Source organism: Narcine bancroftii, chromosome 2, assembly GCF_036971445.1.
Source record: "Narcine bancroftii isolate sNarBan1 chromosome 2, sNarBan1.hap1, whole genome shotgun sequence".
NCBI classification, from domain to species: Eukaryota; Metazoa; Chordata; class Chondrichthyes; order Torpediniformes; family Narcinidae; genus Narcine; species Narcine bancroftii.
In genome coordinates this window covers 212,118,577-212,136,060 of record NC_091470.1, presented here as the reverse complement: position 1 = coordinate 212,136,060, position 17,484 = coordinate 212,118,577, and the positions used below count along the sequence as shown (strand labels likewise).

General features: G+C 43.5%; 1 protein-coding gene across 1 annotated transcript in view; it reads right to left on the bottom strand.

Moving 5' to 3' along the window:
- The window catches only part of rims2a (regulating synaptic membrane exocytosis 2a), an 865,989-nt gene that overhangs the window by 283,397 nt on the left and 565,108 nt on the right, over positions 1-17,484 (bottom strand). The window contains exons 15-17 of the mRNA XM_069920255.1: positions 14,154-14,222; positions 13,265-13,421; positions 10,676-10,789 (exon numbers count right to left, since the gene is read on the bottom strand). Of these exons, the coding sequence (XP_069776356.1) occupies positions 10,676-10,789; positions 13,265-13,421; positions 14,154-14,222 (340 nt within the window). The remainder of the gene's footprint in view (positions 1-10,675; positions 10,790-13,264; positions 13,422-14,153; positions 14,223-17,484) is intronic.

Genomic DNA, 17,484 nt, shown 5'->3' with positions numbered 1-17,484 from the left:
CCAGCGGAGGGCCTTGGTTGTGTTTTGCCCGGAGCAGCTGTTTGAATAAAATTGTGTGAAATAGCGATGGTGTCACCCAGGATGAAGAGCTGGTTGATGCCGCTCGCCGTTGGGGTGATTCTGTTAAAGTGTCTCCTTATCCCTGCTTAGTAAGAGTCTCCCCAGTCAGAGGCTTTATCTATAAACTTGGGGTGGGGGGGGGTGAAATTCATTATCTGTAATGTTACTGTTCATCTTTTGGGAGGCTCCATGGAGGGGGAGGAACCTGCAGATGCAGCGAGAGTTAAATGTTTTCAAAGAATGTAACTGAAAATAAAGAAAAATGCTTTAAGGTGAAGTTTGTTCAGTGAAAGTACAGTCTAATATTTTTTGCTTTGACTTTTAAACAGTTTATTCTTAATGCAGCCGTATTAGTTAAGCATTGCAAGACTACGGCTCAAGCAACTGGAAAAGACACTTATCCAGCATCTACCATAGGTGATGGATACCAGGGGTTTTACTGTACACAGTAACTATACGCTGTCAACATCTTCACATAGTCCAGGTTAATAGATCTGATAAAATCCAATCAATGGTCAAATCAGTACCTCTCAACATCATTGTAAGTACCCTCAGTGTAGGTATTGTTGATCTTTTGGGAACGAAGTAACCTTATTGCATCTTCACGATATAAGGGATAAATTACATGATTCATGCTGCTAAAAATAAAAACAAAATAAACACAACTTAGAAGAGGAAAACCCACTGTACAAAACCTGTCAACAAACCACTGTAGTGTTGGCTTTTTAATCACATGGCACATGCAAAGAAGTAAACCCTAAACATGATCAGATGAGATGCACAAAATTTTAAAAAATCTGCATGGTTTTGTCTACGGAACTGGAGTGTGGTCCAGATTTGCAAGGTCACCGCGGTTCAACTGCTTCCTTATGAACAAGCATCACCTCATGCTGTTACAATGCTCCCAATTTTCCTGTAATTCTCAATGGTAAAAGCACCACATTGAATCTTACCCATACTTCTCCGATTCAAGCTCGAAGCAAATTCCGCCTCCTTGTCCCCAGTTTGCAGTCCTTTGAAATGGAGCAAACTTCTATTCTAAACTTTGAATTATAACCTTGCAGGTTTTAGTAATGCCCTCGGTTTAATTAATTTGTGCCTTAAAGTGATATCAATATCATTTGAGCTAAGGGGTGAAAGGTACCATCAGAAAATATATGCAATAGAAGTGCTCTAAATAATTGTTGCACGATAGATTAATTCTTAGCACACTGTCAGTGAATCAGCAAATAGGTAAAGTCAAGGTTACACATGTTCAATAAACAGGCACAGCCCACATTTTTCTCGTCACCAACCCAATGGCAGGAATGACTACATTGGCTACGTTAAATGTGATGACATGGGCAAAATGTACTTTAAGAGAGATAATGTGCAGCATAAGAAATAAGTGAATCACTGCTGGACAATTTTCAGGGAGCAAATGGAAAAGTGGGAGAATTACTGGGAGAATAGCTGATATCCAAAGAAGATTGGAGGCAATATAAGGTAATTATATCAATCAATGAATATTTTAACCTTGTAGCATGCCACCGAACATGCCACACTCGAAGTGGCGACCCAGCCGGCCGAGATGGGCTACTCGCTTCCAAGTCAGCGCTCGACTTGGCAGCACGCGGCTGCAGCGCCCCACTCCGATGGGCTGGCCAGAGGCAGCCAATTGGGTGGAGCATGGGAAGCAGTCACACCCGGGGATGAGAGGGGATCACTGATTGGCCGCTCCCCGGGTAGTACTAAACAACCAATCCCAGGAAGTGGATCGTAATGCCACCAGTTGGGGGACATGATGACATCAGGGATGGGCTTCTGAGCCCTTTATAAGCAGAGCAGCCAACACAATAAACCAGCATTGAATTCAGTCCCGTGGTGTGTGTCTCTTCTTTGAGCGTAACCTCTCCAGCCGTAGCAGCCGCTACAACCTCATTATTCATACAAAATATATTAGCTGAATGATCAATGAACCAAAAGCACTTGTTTACTTTTGACTTTACATGCACTCTTCTTATTTATTTTTGTAATCTGGTTTGTGTGTGTCTGTGGGTGTGCACGCGCACAAATATACTAATAAATACCAAAAAAATCCCAATTAGAATATAAAGTGGCAGTGTACTGAAAACTTGCACTAACCAACTAGCCGGAGTGTTCAAGGACATTTTCAATGTCTTTTTGCTGCAGTCAGAGGCTCCCACCTGCTTCAAAAGGGCTTCAATCATCCCAGTGCCCAAGGAGAGCTGTGTGAGCTGCCTCAACGACGACCACCCAGTAGCATTAACTTCTACTGTGATGAAATGCTTTGAGATGCTGGTCATGGCCAGAATTAACACAAACCTAAGCAATGACCTGGACCCTCTGAAATTCACCTATTGTCACAATCGCTCCGCGGCAGATGCAATATCGCTGGCCCTCCACTCAGCTCTGGATCACCTCGAAAACAGCAATTCATACATATGGCTGCTCTTCATCAACTACAGCTCAGCCTTCAGTACCATCATTCCCTCAGTGTGGTCAAGAAGCTACAAACTCTAGGCCTCTGTACCCTCCTCTGCAACTGGATCCTTGACTTTCTCATCGGAAGACCAGTCAGTACAAATTGGAAACAACGTCTCCTCCTCACTGATCATCAACACGGGCGTACCCCAAGGATGCATGCTTAGCCCACTGCTGTTCTCATTACTGTGTGACCAGGCACAATTCTAATGCTATCTGCAAGTTTGCTGATAACACTACAGTTGTTACAAACGGTATTGAGGAAGCATACAGGAGGTAGATAGATAAACTCGTTGAATGGTGTAAAGACATCAACCTTGTGCTCAATGTCAGCAAAACCAAAGAGATGATTGTGGACTTAAGGAGGGAGTCAGGGGAACATGATCCAGTCCTCATTGAGGGCTCAGTAGTGGAGAGGGTCAAGAATTTCAAATTCCTGGGTGTCAACATCTCCGAGGAATTGTCCTGGAGCCTCCATGTTGATAGCCAGTGGCTATACTTTGTGAGGTGTCTGAGGAGATTCAGTTCGTCACCGAAAACTCTCGAAAACTTCTACAGGTGTACCATGGAGAGCATTTTGGCTGGTTGCATCATTGCCTGGTATGGAGGTGCCAGTTTTCAAGATAAGAATAAACTCCAGATGGTTGTTAATTCGGCCTATGACATCACAGGCACCAGATTTCACTCCGAGGATATCTACATGAGGTGATGTCTTAAAAAAGCAACCTCTATCCTCAAAGACCCCACTACTCAGGCCACGCCCTCTTCACTCTGCTACCATCGGGGAAAAGGTACAGGAGCCTAAAGACGAGCGCTCAGTGGCACAAGGACAGCTTCTTCCCCACTGCCATCAGATTCCTGAATGATCAATGAACCAAAGGCACTGCCTTACTTTTCAAGCACTATTATTTTGTATATATTGTTGTAAGGTGGTTTATATGAATGTTTACACTGTGATGCTGCCATAACAAATTTTGGAATTGTTCATGGCAATAAATCTTGATTCTGATTGTGATTCCAGAGTAGTTTAGTCGCATGTAAACAGATGGTCACAAGATTGTTCATGACCATGGCATTATTATGGATATTTATCAAGAGAGCACATATATAAATACTGGGAAATCACATGCCTGATTATTACAGCCATTTGCTGAGATTGGCTGTGGTGCATCACAAGATCACGATCCTCTAAGTCATACATCATCCTACCTTGAAAATACACAGCGCTTCAGTCATCGTCTCTTCCTCTAAGTCCAGGAGCTCCCTTTCCAGCCTGCACCCACAAGTGCTTTCACCCAAAGGACAGCAACAGCTCTAGAAGATTCATCACTACCTTCTTCCCTGCAGCAACCTGGCCTTTACAATGATGCCAATCTTGCCAACAACATCGACGATCCATAAATGAAAATAAAAATCCACATATACACTTTTCCTTTAATTTATCTAGTTCTTCTACCACAATGATACCAAATAAATTCTCATATAAATTCACTCAGCTCTGCTCCAAAATAATTTTGGTTCTTTGTGATGCCTTGAACTGTTGGACTTATCTCCTAATTTTATACGGTCATGACTCAATCCCAAATCTAAATGCCAGGAAACACTGCATTGTTGACAATATGTTTTGGTACATCCTGCTAATTAAACTTAATTGCCTGGGTATTTAATGGGGAACACACTTCGGAAAGGTTATGAGAATTTTATGAACTGATTTGGCTTCAAGTTTATGTGCAGTTTTTTTCTGACTTCTCTCTGAAAGAAGGAAGGGAAGAAGATTTTCAATGAATGTAAAATTAATGAAAAGGAAGAATAACAAATATTCGAATCTCTGTTCACATTTTTACACAAATAGGCCACGATGCACAGACAACACAAGGTTAAGCCATTGAATAAACCAAAGAGATTTGTGGTGACATGACCACCTGCCGACTGCAGGGGGTGATCTCTGTACCTGCAGGAAGACCACCTAATGCGATGACTCCACTTGGCCGGCTGTCAATCAGCCAACCTGAATAGACCCCCTAGGGGGCTGACTCCACCTGGCTGGCTGGCATCATAGGATTCTCTTGTCCCACAGTGGGACAATGGTGGTAAAATATTGGAAGCAGATGCCGATGATGGTGGTCCAGAATTACTCAAAGGAAGAATAATGGAAGTCCATTCAGAAATAATAAATCTTCACCACAATTCCTTCACACCTTTAAAAATGAAATTCTGTATGAGCGTTGAAAGGATAAATTTCTGTACATTTGTGTTGCTCTCCATTCAATTGCTCAACAGAATTACAAACTATTCCATAAATAAATAAGAGGCTGCTTCTCTCAATAACAGCTGTGTCAGCATCATAAGGCAATGAGAAATAAATGCGAGTCATTAACAAGACAAATGTAGACTAATAGATCTGAAGAACAATCTGAACACAAGGACTATAATTGATGTAAGGCTGTTTCACACTTTACAGCTGTGTGCTCTATCAAGCAGATTATCCAAATGATGTAAATGTTAGCAGTGTTCAGAAAAAAACATTGTGCCAGGGTATATATAGGGCAGCCTCATCTGTTATGTGAGCCAGATTCAGGGAGTTGACTGAGCTGGCACTCTTCACCCAGGAGGTATCGGATAGGTTGTGGAGAGACCTTGACTGCCGTCTCCCTGAACTGGGGTCGCGCTTATACCCCAGTGATGGAACACCTGGACAGCTTTTCGCAGGAGGCAAGATGTGGGTATTATAGTGTTGAAGCTCTGTAACAGTTTTTAAATGTTCCTGCTCTTCAGAGACCCAGTAGCCACAAATTTCTATTATTCAGACAATTGAATTGCCTAAAAAAATACATTTAAAAAATCCATTAAAATTCAGCAAAATAATTTAAAGCTTTCAAAAGTAACCAAAAAAAAGACCTTTCCTATTTCTAATCTCCAAGACCCTCTCCGCAGAAATGAGCAAGGACACCAATCCCATGTGAGGCCTGATCATTACAGGGCAGAGCAGGATCCTCCACATCAATACAATGGAGCCTGCGGGGTTCAGGTTTCAATCACTGGACTCCAGCACCTGCCTTTGCAGAAAGTGGCTGAACACCAGATGATCAGAGCCAGTGTGATCAGGATGATTAGGTCCATTAATCCTATGCCAGATGGTTGGATTCTTGCTTCGAAGGTGATGGTTATGGTGATGATGCCCCAATGCGAAGAGAACAATGCATGATTAGAGGCAGCAATCCTGCACTTCATGTGACATTGAACCCACATGCCCACTTCAGGTGGACGCAAGGAGATTGCTCCATATGTCAGGATAACTTCCTTCCTTCACCCAAGACCTGTAAAGCAGGCTATTCAGCCAATGTCATTCACCAGTGTTGTGGCCTTTGGGTGGGTTAGTGGCACAGCTGCTACCTCTCAGTCCTGACCTCCAGTGCTGTCTATGTGGAGTTCACACTCCCTGCCTTGTGGCTGTGTGAGCCTCCTCCCTTGACGGTAGGTTACTTGGCCACGGTAAAACTGTGTGAAGTGAGTGGTGGAATCCAGGAGGTGGGAGCTGATGGGAGGATGGGGAGAATGGAGTGGGCCATGGAAGGATTGGAGTAAATGAGTGGCTAAAGTTCAGTGTAACCTCGTTGGCCAAAGACCCAGAATCCATGCTGCATTTCTGTGTATGTATGTGCACAGAACTGTGAAATGTTTCGCCATTTTCTGAAGACAACAAAAGGTTTAAAAATGAAAAAGGATGCTGCCATTAACTGTGTTAGACTTGATGAGGAGAATGATGACTGCAAACAGGGTTTGATATCATAAGAGAGCCATAGAATTTAGGCCTTTTCACACCGCAGGCGAGCGGTGACCCTACTTGGACCCGGGTGAAATTCCAGAGAAGGTAGGACCTCCCGGTCCTTTCACACCATGGTCCAAATTCCCTGTAATTTGCCCTCCCCTGCAATTTGAGGAGGGGGGAGGAGTGAGTCCTACCCCCTGTGATGACATAGTGAATAATGCATTACACACTCACAGGAAGTCCTACCGGAAGTAGTTGGAAGACTCTGTGTGTGTGTGTGTGTGTGTGTGTGTGTGTGTGTGTGTGTGTGTGTGTGTGTGTGTGTGTGTGTGTGTGTGTGTGTGTGTGTGTGTGTGTGTGTGTGTACTCACACACACACACACGCCATTTTAAAATATTCAGTTCAATTGTAGATGCGTTTAAAGCATCCAAGAGTGAAGGAGAACTTATAGGACTGTTAAAATATTTTGCAGGCCTCAAATCTTCCACCCCTTGTTGTGCCGGCTGTCTGAGACTGTCAGGTGCCCCTCAAGGGAAGGATTCCATTCCTTCGCCACCTGGGGCTCAGAGACCAGTCAGACAAGGTGGATGTGGTAAACCACTGACCCCTGAATAAAGGCAACTGTGCCACAGCCCCCCTCCTCAGTCCAGGACAGTCGACAGCAAGGATGGACCTCAATTCTGTTATCAATAAAACTCTATAACTTTGAGTCTTTGAAGTAATTGATGGCGCGTCAGAGGATCGGGGAGATAAATCCTGTACATCAGTCCTACATTGCCGTCGAGGTGGACAGGCCACGAATGAACATTACAGCTGCTGGGTGGGACCTAACATGACCAGCCCAAGGAATAAAAGTGAATTTGTCAATCTCATGGACTCAACAATTCCCAAGATCCTTTCATAATCCAGCACCACTGTTAAAACAACAATAAGAAAGAGGAATCAAGAGAGAGAGACGGCTAAAAGCAGCAGACAATGAATCATATTTGCAGGAACTGTTTCTAAGTACGCTTTTGACTCTTGCTAACAGTCAAGTGAGAGAGGGTAAGGAAAATGAAAGATGATGACTACTGTTCCAGCACTCAATATACTTCCAATCTCCCAACCCTTGTGAACAATGGCACTTGGTATTCTGCCTTGTATTCTAGCAATCCTGATGTACTGTGACTTTCTCTTGTGTTTTTGACAATACATTTTCTCTTTAGTGTTGTAAGAAATCCGTCAGCCTCTGGAAAAAAGTATGAATTAGTTCCAAATTTAACATCAAAGCTCAGTCCATTTGTTTTCTTCTTTTCAGCCTTTAATCATGTTTGTTATTTCCAATATTCGTAGTTTCTCCAAATTACCTGACCATGAGTCTTAAGTAGCTCCAAAAATGAATAGAAACCTTGCAGAGAGTCAACTGCAACCTCAACCACACATTTTGACGGAACTCTGATGGACATTTATATTCGAGGTTAAAATTCTAAGATTGATCACAACCAAGAATGAGCAACGTGGCTGGATGTTTAACTGTTCCATAGGGTGTACAGTAAAACCTCTGGTATCCGGCACCTGTGGGGATTGGTAGAAGCCAGTTAAGTGAATTTTCCGGTTGCTTGAGACTGCATCTGCCGTGATTTGCGAACTGACCCCTGGGGGGGGGGGGGGCAGCCATTTAAAATGTCCGTGTTTTGTTTTATTTTCTTTTTTTTTCCGGTTGCTTGAGGCTGCCTCAATTCTGGATAACAGGGGCCTTACTGTAATTTGGTTTCCTTAAGCTTCAACTTTGCAATTTTCAATAGAAAAATTGTGGGAATGGTTCATTGTCTCCACCATTCAGTGATTGATGGTTCGGTAATTGCGATCATAATCAGAACTTTCATTAGTGATCTGTGATCAAGTGCTAAGGGTCAGAATTTGGATGTCATCAAACACTAATGAATCCCTTGCTGCAAAATCTGCCAAGTGTAGAGCGAGTCGAAAGAACTTGTTGATCCAAACCAAGGCTTTTATTAACTAAAAGATTGGAGCGTATCACAAGTAGGTCGACCAGTCCAGAATGACCTGGTCTGGCTAGTAGGTGTTGCTACACTCTCAGCCAATCACAGTCAACCTACACTACCATCTGTACATATGTACATATACACATTGGTGATAGAATCTGTACTATCACACCAAGTGTTCCCAGTTGGAAGTAGTGGGAACACAATTGCATATCAGGGAAGGGAGATTTTAGCAGATTCTTTATCACCTGACAGCCTAATTTCCCACCTGGAAAACCCATTGATGGAGAGTGGAGGTTCAAATCCAAAGTTTCACTTGGCCAGTTGCTCATGCTTAGTCATGACATATAAGTAAGCATGCATGATCACACGTAATATAACCACACCAACACACCCATGTTATGGTATACCTGAAATCCTTGTGGTGATGCTCGATGATATGACTGTTTCTGGACCGAGGTAGTGTAAGATACTGACTGCAGCGATGGAACGGAAATGGAAAGAGAAATGGATGGCATTTGAAGGAAGGAGACAGTAGTCAGCAGCATCAGTGAGCGGAAAAGGGAAGAAAATGGAGAGAAAGATGAACAGTGTGTGTATGAAAAGACCATAGTCCATAATTAAACAAAAAACAAAGGAGCTTCAATGTAGCAAAATAAATTTATATGAAGGCATCCCAGCAGCTTTGAAAAACCTGATTTTTTTTAATGTCTTGGCGACACAATGTGTTTGGTTCAGTGGCAAATTATGCAAACCATTCTAAAATAAACTCAGGACAATCTGCCTTATAAAGTTCTGCTTGCAAGTGTAAAATCATGCAGTTCAAAGCCCAGAACCATCAGCCTGGAAATATCGACTTAATTGACATACTTACAAATTAGGGCCCTTGTCTCTGAGATTGTACCTTGTGCCACATACTAACATCCCTCCCCCTCCACAAAAGCACTGAGCTAGAAAAGAAATCTTGCCAGCTGCCCACTATTCATGTTAGGCTCTATGGATGGGGGTATTTCATGGTACTGTCCAGGGTGTACTTCTGAAGTTGTGGTCCTTCCCACGTCCACAGTCACATTCCTAAACCCAAGGCTTGCTACACTGTAGCTCAATCAGTTTGCTGTGCGTGTGCACGTGACACAGGGTGGAATTTAGCAAACAGGAAGTAAGACACTTAATCAAGGATTTTTAATTGGAGATACAGCATGGTAACGGGCCCTATAAGCCCACAAGCCCATGCTACCCAAATACACCCATGTGACCACTCAACCTAACAGTCCCATACGTCTTTGGAATGTGGGAAACTGGAGCGCCCGAAGAAACCAACACAGACATGGGGAGAGCGTACAAACTCTTAACACATGGCGCGGGATTCAAACCTCAGTCGCTGGCGCTGTTACAGCGTTGCATTGATGGCGACACTAACTGTGCCTGTCACACAGGTCTATCTACCAACAAAAAAAAAATTCCAGCAAGGAAATCCCCAGCTATGCTTTGTGACAGATATTTAGGGAGGCCTGCAAAAAAGTAAAACGTAATTGATAGAAAAAGACGAAGACATCAAGATATTTGCAAGCAAGTAAAATTCAAATTTGTTAATTTGCCTTTTATTCAAGGCAATCACTGTGCTTCTAATCAGAGGGTATCCTGGCCAACTTTAAAAAGACTATTTGAATAAGTAATCACCAGCCCCAATACTTCTCTGAACTTGCTGACTATTACCTTCAACAATTGTATTTGTTCTTTCCTGGCCCACTGCCCACTGAGACAATAAAAAAATGAGCCTTTCCCACATTTGGTCTCAAATAATTTAAAATTATCCTTAACATAATGCAAAACATTTTCTTTCATAAAACAGCAAAGATAGGGAAACCAAACACTCGATTTTCTACACAATTGCAAACATTTAAAAGTATTTCAGGGGTAAAATAACTAAAATATTGAGAAATTAAAGTCCTAATGAATAAGTAGAATTTTTAGAATCAAGTGACCATATCTTTTAATATAGAACATCGCTGTGACTGTCACAAATGCAGACATGATGCTGAATGGATGTTGGGGATCAGAAGGGTGTTGATTTTTTTAATGAAATGTGACCGTTTCAAACAAATGTTAGCAATAAATTTCAGTAATAGTCCATTTCAACATCTGTGTGGTTTACAAAATGACCCATCATCTGGTAATTCTGCTTTCTTTTACATGTGTGCTATTCAATCTCAGCGCAATATCAATTGTGTTCAAAATTCAGCATCGAACTCCAAGGATGTGGAAGAGACCGCATTTTGTAATTCACATTCGATTAGAAGCAATTATAGTGCAAACTCGTGAGGAGCTCATTGTGAACTTCCCTGAAAACAAAAAAAAACCATCATCTCTAATTACCTTTCCCTCTCCGGAGAAAAGTGGTCATCCACAATCCTGTGTCTATCCATTCTGCTAATAGTGTTGTACTGTTGGGGAGAACAGCGATTGCTCCTTGGACCCAACTCTAAGCTTCTGCAAAAACACAAATCATCGACAGTAGCAGATTTCTAGGAAGCTAAGATACAATGTCCCATAGTGAAATGATTTTATTCTCCATTGTCTGAAATCCATTTAAACCAAAATCATTAAATACTATAGAAAATCTCTAGCTTCCTGATGTTTGTTCTGTGTTTACTGTGCATGTAATCTGCTCAGCCATGTTGAGGCAACCAATAGATACTTGATTTTTACTTAGCAAAAGCTTGCTTTAAGGTTCAGGATTCCTTTATTATCATGTTACATTAACCAAAATTATCTGCTTTAGAACAGACAAAGAGTCACCATTAGTGTTGCCTGGCACCCCTTATGCTAAGAGAAGCAAAGGGCGTCTCTTCAGAGACACTGGAGTGCCAACTATTCCTGGATTCCTCCTGCCTTTGGAAGCCCTTCTTGCCCACAGAACCCTCTTGAATCCTGGCTCCGATACACTGCTCCACTGACCCAGTCTCCAGCAGCCCACAGGCTGAGTGGATCGCCTGTCGCAGGTCACCCGCAGCCTGTGTTGGTCCCTCAGCCACTGAGCCCCTCACTAGTTCGGTGCCGTGGTCACCATCCTATAGGATTCTCCTTCTCTCCAGGGTTGGGGTGGGGGGGGGGGGGGAGGAAATATTCTCCCAGTTTATGGTGTGCTGCTCCCTGGATCTGCAACTCCTCATAGTATGCTGCCCAGAACAGGCACCGCAATCCTGTGCTCATACCTCATGGTTGCAGGATTTTACTTACAAACACTGTCAGCTCCTTTAACAGGCCATTTAAAGACTCTATAGAGTTCCTGGCCTTAAACCGGGCAGTAGGGCCCTGCAAAGCAGGGCTGTGTCTCCACTCCTTGGTCTCCCGGGTCCGCACCACTGGCACTGCCACAATTTTAACCATTTTAAATTGTGCCCAACTTTACTGAGCTAGTGCTGGAGAGGTTGAGACCTGTAACATTTTCAGCCATGTAGAGTCATGAAATTGCAAAATTGTATAGCTGGGAAGGAGGACATTCAGCCCAATTTGTCAATGCTGACTAAGAACCCCACAAAAGCCCATCCCAACATTTTCCCAAAATTTGGTCCCTATTCCCCCATGTGACCTGCCTAATTTGAATGTTGCAATTATGTGGCTCTCTCCCACTTCCTCTGGCCATTTGCTCCACATACCTACTGCCCTCTCTGTGAAAATGGTGCCCTCAGGTACATTTAAAATTTTTCCCCTCTCACATGAAACGTGGTTTTAGACTCCCCTACCCCAGGCCAAGATTAGCTGAATAAGGCTCTCAGTTGCCATCAGGCTGCAGCATTGTTCTGTTGGAAACCCAATTTACTGGATTACAACAATCACCAACCAATCACCTTACACCTGGGGGAAGATTCTATTGCAGAGTAAAGCCATAGAGATGGCCAAGCTGCCGATGTTGTGGTCAACTGCATTCTGTGGAATAGTTATTTTTCAGAAATTTAGAGGCAATCCAAACAAAGCAGTGACCATTCCATAACCGAACGAAGAGTGGATAGCTGAGTCTGTGTTTGGAGTTCTGCATTGACAAGGAGCACACTAGTGGTGGAGGAAAGAACCTTTCTATTATCCTTGAAACCCTGTGCCGGTTTCCTGATTGATTCAATTATGATGACAAGGGTCTGCAGGGGTTATCTACTGTTGTGGTCTCCTCTACATCGGAGAGACTGGACGCAGACTGGGAGACCGCTTCATTGAGACCTTAGCTCTGTCCGCCACAATGGCAGGGTTAACCATTTCAATTCCCTGCCCTATTCCCTTGATGATATGTCTGTCAATGGTCTCATTCACTCCCAGTCCAAGGCCACCCACAAACTGGAGGAACAATACAGTCTGGGCACCCTCCAACTGGATGACATTAACATTAACTTCTCCAGCTTCCATTAGCCCCCACCACTCCCATCTTTCCCTATGTCTCCTTTCCTCTAGTTCTGTCCCTGTCTGTCCCTCTCTCTCTTTCTGCTTTTCCTTCTGCCTCTTTTCGCAGAACCATGAACAACCCTCTTCCCCCAACCAATTCTCATCTGTCCCCTCCTCGCTCCCCTCCACATATCCAATTAAAACCATTTGTTTGTTGGTCTGTTCCCTTCCCCCTCCCATTCTTCCCGTTTTCTCACCCTTGCCTGTTTTATACTCATACCTTGAGGAAGGGCTTCGGTGGGAATTGTCGATTATATATCTTTACCTCCCATGGACACTGCGAGACCTGTTGAGTTCCTCCAGCATTTATGTGTTCACACAACTCTTGAACTCAATCCCTATCTATGCTGGTGATAACGTTACTTTGTGTGCTGATAGATAAATGTTGGTGCTCAACAGGCCCGTGAAAGAAACATGGCAAAATCAGAAGTCGCAGGAAGCAAAACATTTTGCATTTCATTATCTGAACCTGACCCTTTCACATCTGCACCAACATGGCAACAGATGTGTCCATATCTGTGCTTCACTTACCTTGGAGAGGGTGTGACGCTGGGAGACCAGGAACGGGTATGGCCCATATTGTCCCCACGATGCGGTGAACCTGACGGTGAACAATGGTTTGATGACATGACTTGTTCTGGTACAGATAACGTTGAACTCTGAATCTCTCTCCCATTGTGCCGATAATCTGGAGTGAAATACATGACCATCAAAGCAATTCAGAATACATGTGTTTTTGAATATACGTGAAAACAGTGAGGAACTTTGGTGCTTTGGCTGAGAGATGAATGCCCATTGTTTCATTCTCTCCCTGATTCTTCTTTCTCCTGATGTCACAGTACTATTAATTTGTTATTGTGTCTTGTATAAGGCCACCCAAGACAAGTGTTAGCCAAAGCTTTCTCTCTGAAGATTCTTGAAATTTTCCACATTTTATAAGAAGACTTTTAACCTCACATGCACGTTAAACTTTATGTTTCCCAAGAACAATTTCCACTATACTCTCCACTGGCATTTCTCAATCTAAAATGAAAATTAAATTATGGAAGTGAAATACAAATGTCTTTGGGGAGTGAAATGATGGAAGATGCATGACCCATCAAACTCACCAATACCCAAACAGATCTAACACACAGAAATCCCCCCAAAAATGATAATTATCCTGCTTCCTGTGATTGAATTCTAATTTCCTTGCAGTTCTGCATGAGGTGACTTTTAATAGGCTCTGAAGCCATTGTGCTTTGAAAACATTTATGTTTGGAAAGTCATTTTGGTCTGCTTAACTGCATGGTTGGTTCTGGGTATAAGCTCAAAAGGAATCAGCAAAACTAATTAAGTGTTGGTTTGGATTAAATATCAATGCGACAGTGCGAGAGAATTGGGAAAGAAGGAGAATATTGAATTAGTTTTGCTTTCTTACCTGCAGCAATGACTCCAATTGCATCACAGTCATAGTCAGAAACTTCGCTGTCACTGATACGCTGCGATCCTACAGTTTAAAAGGAAATGTTACACATTGCAAAGAATAGCTAAGATTCACAGCAAATTTATATTTCTGTGCACAAAAGAAGTAAAACATAATTTTCTGAGAACAGGATTTAATTCTCAGGCTACAATACAAGTTTATTCTCTCTTACTGTAAGGGGTGCCGGGTAACACTATGTCTGCCTTAGGGCAGGCAGAGGGCAATTTTGTGTAATATCATATGCTCTTGACATGGCAATAAAAGGAATCTTGATCTTGAATTTAAAATAGATTTAATTAACAGAAATTAAAATAGAGTTCAATAATATGTTTCTTATTTTCTATCTGGAGCACTCGTTAGTCAGATAAACTGAAAAATCTCTCCTTTCCGGGTGATTTCAAGATCCCAATTGCAGTTTCACCAACCGTGACATGTTTATGTGAATGAAGAAGAAACCATTTGCCTATCTGACCTCAGCATCAGGTTTCCCCTCCGGCTGGGGTACTTGACCATACTTGTGAAAGTGTGTGTTGACATAACTCAACAGTGCTTCACCTCAGAGGACGATTATGTACTCGTTTCTAGGTTTTTAAATTTAATTTCTTTTTAAATTTAGACAAATAGCTTGGTAACAGGCCATTTCGGCCCACGAGCCCGTGTTGCCCAAATAAACCCAATTAATCTACACCCTGCTACATTTTGAACAGTGGGAGTAAACCGGAGCCCCCGGGGAAAACCCAGGCAGACACAGGGAGAACATATAAACTCCCTATGGATAGCGGGGGATTCAAACCCCGGTCCCATTCACTGGCACTGCAACAGCGACGCGGAAATAGCTGTGCCAACCGTGTTTCTCCTCTCATATTTTTCTCAGATTATAAAATCCCAAAATGATGTCAGCAATAATGGAACATGTAAACGTTATCAACCATTGCCCTGAAAAAAAATTCTGGTCTCATTTTCTCATAAAATAACCAAGCTTTGTAAATCTACCTCCCCTGAAACTGCACTTGAAATGGCCAACATTCAACCTGGAAACTTTGTTCACACTCAGACTTTGAATCAGTCAATACCTTCAATATAACTTTGAGTGTTGCTTGACTGTTTTGGAAATCAAGGTCTTAGTCAATCCCTGCTTCAAATTCAAGTTTATTATCATCTGACAGTACATTATACAATTCAAAGAAACATGTTCTCTGGACCATGGTGCACACACATACACACTCAATATGCTGTACATAAAAATTACGTATATACATGAAGATATGATTTGAAGTAACAATACATCAATAATTAGGGATGATTTACTTGGTTGCAGGGTACTGTTCATCAATCTTTGCCTGTCAGACGAAGTTACTTTCCAGCCTGGCTGTCCTGACGTTGATACTCCTGTACCTCTTTCCTGGTGGTAGTGGGTCAGAGATTCTGTGCGCTGTTCATTGAGACTTAATTAAGCAACAGTCCCGGTGAATGTTGTCAATAGAAGAAAGGGAGACCCCAGTGATCTTCTCAGCTGTTTTCCTGATCTTCTGTATTGACTTCCAGTCCGAAGCTTTGCAGCCATTCACCCACCCAATGATTCTGCCAGATAGCACACTCTCAACTGTGCTCCAGTAAAATGTTGTCCAGTTGGGGGAAGCTCCTCGGCTAGCCTGAGCATCACTGTTGCTGATCACTCACTGCTGCCTTCGGGTGTTAACCCCAAATACATCCTCAAAGGGGGAAGACTTTCACCTACTTACCCTTTCACTCAAAAGACTGAATTCAGTTGGCACATTTCCCCCAAGTTCAGAACATCAGCAACTCATGTCTCCGCTTGGAGAGTCTCCGTGGCACTGACGCACAAAGAACATATCTGCGGTGGACATTGATCATCAACAGCATGTAGACAACTCATAGAGCCCATTGGCAGCACGCTTCCACCCACTTTTCATTGGTGAATTCAGTTACAAGGGACGTATTGTACATAGATTGTAATGTCTCTGCCACAGCTGGCTATAAAAATCCAGATGTTGAATTCTGTGCCAACAATCCTCAGTCACTCCCCTCCACTCTCCTCACTGTAGGGACACTCCCTCTGGGAATCCCAGGTTCCCTCATCCCTACCCATCCTTGGTACCCACCCCTTGTCTCTGCACTGTTCAGTATCTCCGTCAGATGCCAGTAACATGGACCAGTGTCCATTCAACCTCTCTCTTTCCCTATCCCTCTCTCTAGCTCCCCACCCATTCACCTTCCTTCTACCAGAGAACTTCCCTTTGTAAGCCTCTGCCCCCTGTCCATTACTTTAACTTCTACTCTCCCTTCTATGACCTCTTACCTGATAGCCTGTTCCTCCCCTTACCCTTTCCTCTCCCCTTTCCTCCTCCCCTGCCCACTCCACCTTCCTCTCCTCCTCCCCTGCCCCTTCCTCCCTTCTCTCCTCTTCCCCCTGCCCCTTCCTCCTTCTTCATCTCCTCTCCTGCAGGATTACCTGCATCCCAGGGAAGCAAACTGTGTGGATGAGTACCTGCATCCCAGGGAAGTAAACTGTGTGGATTGAGTACTTGCATACCAGGGAAGCAAGCTGTGTGGATGGGGTACCTGCATCCGAGAGAAGCAAGCTGTGTGGATGGAGTACCTGCATCTGAGGGAAGCTAGCTGTGTGGATGGAGTACCTGCATCTGAGGGAAGCAAGTTGGGTGGATGGAGTACCTGCATCTGATGGAAGCAAGTTGGGTGGATGGAGTACCTGCATCTGATGGAAGCAAGTTGGGTGGATGGAGTACCTGCATCCCAGGGAAGCAAGCTGTGTGAATGGAGTACCTGCATCCCAGGGAAGCAAGCTGTGTGGATGGAGTACCTGGCCATGTAGGTTCTTGGGAGTTCCTATCTCTGAGGACCTTTCCTGGACCCAGCCCACCACTGTCAGAGCTGTGAAACCTCATTGTGGAAATTGGAAATCAGAAGGCACAGATTCTCCTGGTCCAGGAGCAACTGAAGGAGAGACTGCAGCAAATGAAGGAAAATGAAGGCAACAGGACGCCAAGGCCTCTACTTCCTCAGGAATTTGTGGAGGTTCGGTATGATGTCCTAAACCTTGGCATATTTCTACAGAGGTGTGGTGTAAAGTGTGCTGTCCAGCTGCATCATGGTCTGGTATGGGGACACCAGTACCAATAAGAGTAAGGTTCTGCAAAAGGTAGTGGAAGCCTTCCTGAGAAAGAAGCCGTGATGGTGAGACAGAGAAGGGGAAGCTGCGTCACAACTAGCAAAGTCCATGGCACAAGGCCACGGAAGAGCTGCA